Source organism: Camelina sativa, chromosome 18, assembly GCF_000633955.1.
Source record: "Camelina sativa cultivar DH55 chromosome 18, Cs, whole genome shotgun sequence".
NCBI lineage: Eukaryota > Viridiplantae > Streptophyta > Magnoliopsida > Brassicales > Brassicaceae > Camelina > Camelina sativa.
The window spans coordinates 15,683,229-15,690,478 of record NC_025702.1 but is presented as its reverse complement, the minus strand read 5'-3'; the positions used below and the strand labels follow the sequence as shown (position 1 = coordinate 15,690,478).

Sequence of the window (7,250 nt, the reverse complement as noted above, 5' to 3'; positions counted from 1 at the left end):
CAGTGAGAGCGATGAAGAAGACAAAGTTGTAATCGTAATCGCATTGTTCTGTGAGATGATGAGCGATGAGTTCGTTGAACCGAACCGGTTCACGTTTCCTTCTGTGCTTAAGGCTTGTGCGAAAACAGGGAAGATTCAACAAGGTAAGCAGATTCATGGGTTGGCTTTGAAGCTTGGGTTGAGCTGTGATGAGTTCGTGATGAGTAATCTCGTTAGAATGTATGTGATCTGTGGTTTGATGAAAGATGCTTGTGTGTTGTTTTACAAGAACATTATAGAAAAAGATAGGGTGGTGATGGTTGATAGAAGAAAGAGAGATGGTGAGGTTGTGTTATGGAATGTTATGATTGATGGTTAGAGTTAGAGTTAGGAGAATGGTTGCATTGTTATGCGGTGAATAACGGTATCAGGATTGATGATGTGCTTGGCTCTGCATTGATTGATATGTACTCGAAATGTGGGATCATTGAGAAAGCGGTTAAGATTTCTCTGAATCTTTCATGCTGCATATATTTCTAGCGTTTGATCTTATAATTATGTTCATGTAATTTTTGCCTCTTGGATCTGTTATTTTAGATTGTGGAGGATGCTTTGCTCTGTGGGTGATGGTTCTGATGGATCGTTGTCTTCTCTGAGCTGCATCTTCAGGTAGTCTTCTTCCTCTTAATTGATTTTGTTTTTTTCTTTCTGTATAAGTGACATTACATATCTCTGTTTCTTTGATGCAGACCATCGAGATTAATGTGTGAGGGTTGGAAGAGAAGAAAGAAACATTGTGAAAGTGAATGGTTTTCGTATGAAGCTAGAACCATACAAGGAGATGTTCAGAACCATTAGCTGTTTTAATCATTCTTCACTCTTTATGTTACAGAAAATTCTTTCCTTTTGACTCTTTCTGTTACTCGGTTGAAAGATCTTTCGTTTTGGTTTTGATTTTGATTATTTTTTGGTGTCACGTAGATTTCGAAATTGAGCATGATTTCGGTGGTATGCGTGTTGGAATGGATTATACATAGCAAGCATTACTGTAAAGAAGTGAAAGCTTCTGTTATGGTTGTGGTTATTGGTGTTGGGATCTGTATTGTGACTGATGTCAAAGTTAATGCCAAAGGTTTCATTTGTGCGTGCACTGCTGTTTTCTCCACATCTCTCCAGCAGATTGTAAGTTATCCCTTTCTTTATGTTAGATCTGGCTTTGCTTGTTTTGATCTCTCTTTCGTTCTTGAAACGCAAATGTTTGGCTGGAATCCTGAAAAGGGCATTTATTCTCTGCAAAAGAAGTACTCAGTAGGATCTTTTGAATTGCTGAGCAAAACAGCTCCAATCCAAGCCATTTCACTTCTCATATTTGGCCCTTTTGTTGACTATTTCTTGAGCGGAAAATTCATATCTACTTACAAAATGACTTACGGTGCCATCGTAAGTAACTTTTTTCAACTTCTCTAAGATTCAGATGACAAACGTAAACACAAAATCCTTACTCTTATCTCTAAATTTTGCAGTTCTGCATTCTTCTCTCCTGTGCATTAGCTGTTTTCTGTAACATAAGCTGTTTGACATTATAGGTTACAGTTTCAAATACTTGTCTTACCAGTTTAGTTCTGTAATTGTAGATTTACTCAGATTTTTGTCTTTTTTTTCTTCAGGATGCAAGCTTTTTGTAATTATAGTTTAATCATTTATACTACTTCTAATCTACTTAAAATTTTAAAATTTCAAAAAACTATATTTTCAAAATAAGAGACCCATAATTATATACTACCATTAGAGAATACAATTTTAATTAAGAGATCAAGAGTTCTTAGAATTTAAACAGTACACAATTAATTCTTAAAAAATTCAAACAGTATATAAGATCGTCAATATATGAACCCCCATTAATCTTGCTCTTAGGGTTCTTGAATCTTCCTCCCCATCTCTCTGATAAGTCGACGGCGGATGATCCTCTGTTTTAGCTTCCGCGGCCACAGAATTGACACTTCCCATAGATGAAAGGTTTAGCTACTGAATTTTCTTGCTCACTCTTCAACTTAATAGCTGGTGATGCCTTTACTCTTTAGTCCCGTTTCTTTCTCCTCTTTTCCCATATTCATTGTATTGGCGATAGATATTTTTTCCATTTTAGGGTTATTTATTTCTTGTTGATGAGGCAATTTTGACTCCACTTTTGGTAAAGAATCTCTTCTTAAATCTAAATATCTAATCATTTTTTTTTTGCGTCTTTCAGCCCAACGCTTATAAAAAGGCCAATATAGTGGGCCGTTGTGTTTTTATAAAAAGGCCGAGAGGACGGTTGAATTTTTTGTGTTTTTATAAAACCTAGTAATATTTATTTATTTAAAAAATATGTAGACAAATCGGAAAAATAAATATCTTGAATGTCAGATCTTTAGAGCAAGATTATTGGTAGATTCATATAATGAGGTTATTAAACACTGTTTATTTTTTTTTATGAATTAATTGTGTAATATTTTGAATATAAGAATCTATGATCTCTTAGTTAAAATTTTCTCCTCCAATGGTAGGTTCTAATTTGGGGTATCTTATTTTTGAAAATATTGTTTTTTGAAATTTAAAATTTTTAAATAGAATGGAAGTGGTATCCCGAATTTTTCCCATAAATTGAAACTTTTAGAATTTATGCAACAACACTAAGCTACTTGATCATCAAGAGAATAAGGAGGGGAAAAATAAATATCAATCGAGAACATTTGGGAAAAAAAATTCATAAACGTAAAGAACAAGAAGCCATTTGTCTTCGAGAATTCTCTCCTTCGTCAACTGTAGCTTCAGATCAACCACAAGCCTAGTACTGATTCCCTTGAGCATAAGTGGAGTGTTCGGTCTGTAGCGCACCTGCAGTTGTTTACACACACACATCCTTCACATGTTTGAACACTTAAGACGATAATTTTTTTAAAACACAAAGAGCTGTTTGGTTTGTATAACTCACCTTGAGGTCTTCCAGATGTACACTGCCATGGAAGGGCCAATTCAAATGGGGAAGGTTTTCTTTGCGCTCCCACTCGGATTCAGATGGAATGTCAGTGAATTGTTTGATCCTTTCAACAGAAACCATCTTGTTCTCAACAAAGCAGTTCATGTATATTGCCCATAACAGAACCGAGTTCAGGGATTCAGCATATAGTGAATGCATGCAATTTAAACAAACAGGGAAAGTGTCGAATCCAATTTGACAAACACTCATCAAACTACAAATTCCCAAACAGCTATCAACATATAACCCTAATTTTTCTAATACAAATCTAATTCATCGCATCATTGAACCAAACAATTCGAGAATTGGCTAATTCAATCTCCGATTTTGTGAAGCAAAACCCCTCTCCAATTTATGAACTGCCACCGTCGATGGTGCTGCAGTTGATGGAGATGATGATATCTCCAGTAAAATACGATTTGCCCACTGTTTTACTTCTCAATTTTACCAAGAACTCTCAAGTTTTTTCCATTAAAATCATCGATCTACCGAGAGAGAGACGAGAGACAGAAACGCCAGAGAGAGAACTACTGACACGTTGCTTCTCTTAATCCACGATCTAGTATACTAATATAAGGAGAAATCTTATATTTTTTTTTTCTTTTGATTTTTTTTTTCAACAAATCACTAAGAACTCCTCTATCAACCTCTCTATGAACTCCCGATAAAGAAGGTCTTATAAATCATTGAAAAAATAAAATATCTTGAGGATTTGTACTTTTTTTTCGACTTACAATGTTTATTTTCGAAATGAATAAAGCCAAAGTAAAATACCACTTGGCACTTTTTTTAGAAAATTTTTTTGTCGGTTTTTAACCCTTTTCCATTTTTTTGTGAGGATATTTTCGACTTATAAATCATTGAAAAAATAAAATATCTTGAGGATTTGTACTTTTTTTTCGACTTACAATGTTTATTTTCGAAATGAATAAAGCCAAAGTAAAATACCACTTGGCACTTTGAAGAAAATATCCTCACAAAAAAATGGAAAAGGGTTAAAAACCGACAAAAAAAATTTCTTAAAAAAGTGGCGTGTTTTGGATGATAGTTTTGTTTTGAACGTTAAGGATTTAAACACTTTTGGTGACTCAAAAAAAGAAGAAGATTAAAACACTAGAAAAAGATATTTTATGGGCAATATGTCAAAAATCGATGAAAAAATAAAACTAAAAGGATATCTTTCAGCCAATGAAAGAAACAATTATCCTAAAATTTGTTTTTCTTTCAATTTCTAAATTTAAGGTGGAAAAAAATAAAGCGATAATGCCAACCCAATCCACGTAACTAACCAACTAGAGAAATGTGAAATGTATCCACACAAAAATCGTTGTTTATATATAAACTTATTTATTTAGTTGTTGAGAAGATTACGTAGCTAAAGTAAGATTGATTGACACATTCTTAATCCCACGGGACACACGAGCTACGAGTCACTCACATACGAAGCCAATCGGTCAAATTTATACAGCACACACTACCCAATCATACTAATAATATCTTCTTCTTTTTGATCACTCCAACCGGTCAATATCATCTAAAAGTCAATTTCTTGATCCCCAACAAGACAATAGAATCAATTTCTTTAATTAGTTGATAACTCGACCCTTCAAAATTCCGTAAACCATTTTCTCTCTTTTCTCTCTGACTCTGTTGTGGTGTCAGTGAGGATGGGTTTGTTTGGGACGAAGAAGATCGGAAAGTATGAGATAGGAAGAACAATCGGGGAAGGGAATTTTGCGAAAGTGAAACTTGGTTACGACACGACCAATGGTACTTACGTAGCTGTCAAAATCATAGACAAGGCTCTGGTTATTCAAAAGGGTCTAGAGTCTCAAGTCAAGCGAGAGATACGAACCATGAAGCTTCTTAACCATCCCAACATCGTACAAATACACGAGGTTTGTGTATCTTCTTCTCTGTCTCCTCAATTAATTCTTGTTCTTTGAATCTGAGTAAATATTTTTAAAACTTCAGGTGATTGGGACCAAGACAAAGATCTGTATTGTAATGGAACACGTTGCAGGTGGTCAGCTTTCAGACAGACTTGATAGACAAAAGATGAAAGAATCAGATGCTAGAAAGCTTTTCCAACAGTTGATTGATGCTGTTGATTATTGTCATAACAGAGGAGTTTATCATAGAGATCTTAAGGTAACAAACCTTTTTTTTAACTTTTATTATAAACACTCTGTTTTCTCTGTTTTTCTCTAATTGATATTGTGGCTAGTAATCTGATTTGGTTTTACTTTATTTATTGCAGCCACAAAACTTGTTATTAGATTCAAAGGGTAATCTCAAAGTTTCTGACTTTGGATTAAGTGCAGTTCCTAAAGTAACACTTTCTAATTCTAATCATATAAAAAAAAAAAACTAAATTAGGGTTTGAAACAATCAAATGCTAAATAACATTTTTGTATTTGTGTAATTAACAGTCAGGGGATATGCTCTCTACAGCTTGTGGCTCTCCATGTTATATAGCTCCAGAGGTAACATTAAGTATAATTACTTCTCATCATTTCTCAAAATCTCTGTATCTGCAGAAGCTGATTTTGTTTAATGCATTAAACAGTTGATTATGAACAAAGGCTACTCAGGAGCAGCAGTGGATGTATGGTCTTGTGGAGTGATTCTATTTGAATTGCTTGCTGGTTATCCACCGTTCGATGATCATACGCTTCCTGTTTTGTATAAGAAGATACTCAGAGCAGATTACACTTTCCCACCTGGATTCACTGGAGAGCAGAAGAGGCTAATCTTTAACATTCTTGACCCAAATCCTCTAAGGGTATATTATAATAAGAAAGAATCTGCATGTTACACTTTTCTTCATTGTCATTGTTTGAATCCCAAACTGAGTGACGAAAACATTTGGATGCAGCGTATAACATTAGTTGAGATAATCATTCAAGATTCTTGGTTCAAGATAGGTTATGCACCAGCTTATCATCAAGTCCTAGACTCAATCAAGGCAAGTTTGCTTCACTAGCTAGATGTCTGAAAATGTTAATAGCTTTTGAGTCAAAGTTGTAACGACTTATCTGAACTGGAATCTTGCAGGAAAATGTAACGGAGATAAATGCAGCAACCGCGTCTTCAAATTTCATAAATGCTTTTCAGATAATAGCAATGTCTAGTGATCTAGATCTGTCAGGTCTCTTTGAAGAGAATGTAAGAGACTTTAAAACTATTTTCTTTGCTTATATCTTTAAGCTCATCAAAACAAAGAGAGTTAGAGATTGAAGTTGTTCTTTATTGTTATGTCTTTAGGATGATAAGAGATATAAAACAAGAATTGGGTCCAAGAACACAGCACAAGAAACAATCAAGAAGATCGAAGCTGCCGCAACTGATGTTAGCTTATCAGTTGAAAGAATAAAGCACTTCAAGGTAATAAACTATAAGTTAGTTACTGCAGATTCAAGTCAAGTTACAGATCTTACAAATGCATCTGTGTGTTTTGTTGTTGTTGTTGTTCAATTACCAGGTTAAGATTCAGCCAAAAGAGATAAGATCAAGATCTTCTTATGACTTATTATCAGCAGAGGTGATTGAAGTGACTCCAACCAATTGTGTTATAGAAATATCAAAAGCTGCAGGCGAGTTAAGACTATACATGGAGGTAAACTGAGAAAAAGTTACTACACTCATCCAAAATATATAGTAGAAAAAACTTACCTTTATAGAGTCAACTAATGATACGAGATTGGGCTTTTGTAACTTGACAGTTTTGCCAGAGCTTATCGAGCTTACTTACAGCGGAAGTAAGCGCTAAGAGAGGCATAGAGATACTCAAGTAAAAATGAAGAACAGAGGAGGCAAAGAAAGCATATCTTTTCAGATTCGAGTTTGTTATAGTGACAAGTAGTCCATAGAATAATGCATGTTTTGGTCTTGGTGATCCCAAAGGGTTCTTTAACCAGGGTGTAAAATGATGGATTGTTTTGTAAGCAAATTGTTAAATAACAAAGTCGATTACAGAACAGATATATAAAGCAGAACAAGTGTTTTTTTTTCACAAAACTCGGTAGATTGTCACTTGAGTACTTGACAGACATGTGTGAGTGTTCGTTCGTTGACTTAGAAAATGTGAACATACTTTTATGGTTTTTACTCTTCTTCATATCTTCGTCGCAATCTCTCTCAAATACATGCATGAGCTTGGTTCATTTGTAACTCTCTCTCCCAAACTGGATTAACAAGATAAACCGATAAAACTGCTACCGTATATCTATGCAATGAATTACAAAACGAA

General features: G+C 34.5%; 2 protein-coding genes across 4 annotated transcripts in view; one reads left to right on the top strand and one right to left on the bottom strand.

Annotated features, from left to right (window-relative positions):
• LOC104761849 (CBL-interacting serine/threonine-protein kinase 21-like) overlaps positions 7-7,250 on the top strand; it is a 7,638-nt gene continuing 394 nt past the window's right edge. Inside the window, exons 1-13 of one of the 3 annotated variants that reach the window (XM_010484991.2) lie at positions 7-143; positions 577-648; positions 729-1,161; positions 4,661-4,896; positions 4,973-5,149; positions 5,259-5,330; positions 5,431-5,484; positions 5,568-5,783; positions 5,877-5,966; positions 6,056-6,166; positions 6,266-6,385; positions 6,483-6,617; positions 6,724-6,813. In XM_010484991.2, the coding sequence (XP_010483293.1) occupies positions 4,666-4,896; positions 4,973-5,149; positions 5,259-5,330; positions 5,431-5,484; positions 5,568-5,783; positions 5,877-5,966; positions 6,056-6,166; positions 6,266-6,385; positions 6,483-6,617; positions 6,724-6,795 (1,278 nt within the window). In that variant the 5' untranslated portion in view covers positions 7-143; positions 577-648; positions 729-1,161; positions 4,661-4,665 and the 3' untranslated portion in view covers positions 6,796-6,813. Of the gene's footprint in view, positions 144-576; positions 649-728; positions 1,162-4,457; positions 4,897-4,972; positions 5,150-5,258; positions 5,331-5,430; positions 5,485-5,567; positions 5,784-5,876; positions 5,967-6,055; positions 6,167-6,265; positions 6,386-6,482; positions 6,618-6,723; positions 6,981-7,250 lie in introns of those variants that run through there. The other 2 variants (XM_010484990.2, XM_010484992.2) reach the window with 2 other exon arrangements.
• Positions 2,573-3,707, bottom strand: LOC109130540 (ABC transporter C family member 4-like). The gene is made up of 2 exons (XM_019240198.1): positions 2,954-3,707; positions 2,573-2,856 (listed from the first exon to the last, which is right to left on the bottom strand). Exons 1-2 carry the CDS (start codon positions 3,206-3,208, stop codon positions 2,698-2,700), a joined length of 414 nt encoding a protein of 137 aa, XP_019095743.1. The 5' UTR covers positions 3,209-3,707; the 3' UTR covers positions 2,573-2,697.

Coding starts and splice junctions, on each gene's coding strand:
- LOC109130540 (XM_019240198.1), bottom strand. CDS start 3,208: ATGAGTGTTTGTCAAATTGGATTCGACACTTTCCCTGTTTGTTTAAAT. Junction 2,857..2,953: donor TACATCTGGAAGACCTCAAG/GTGAGTTATACA, acceptor AAACAACTGCAG/GTGCGCTACAGACCGAACAC.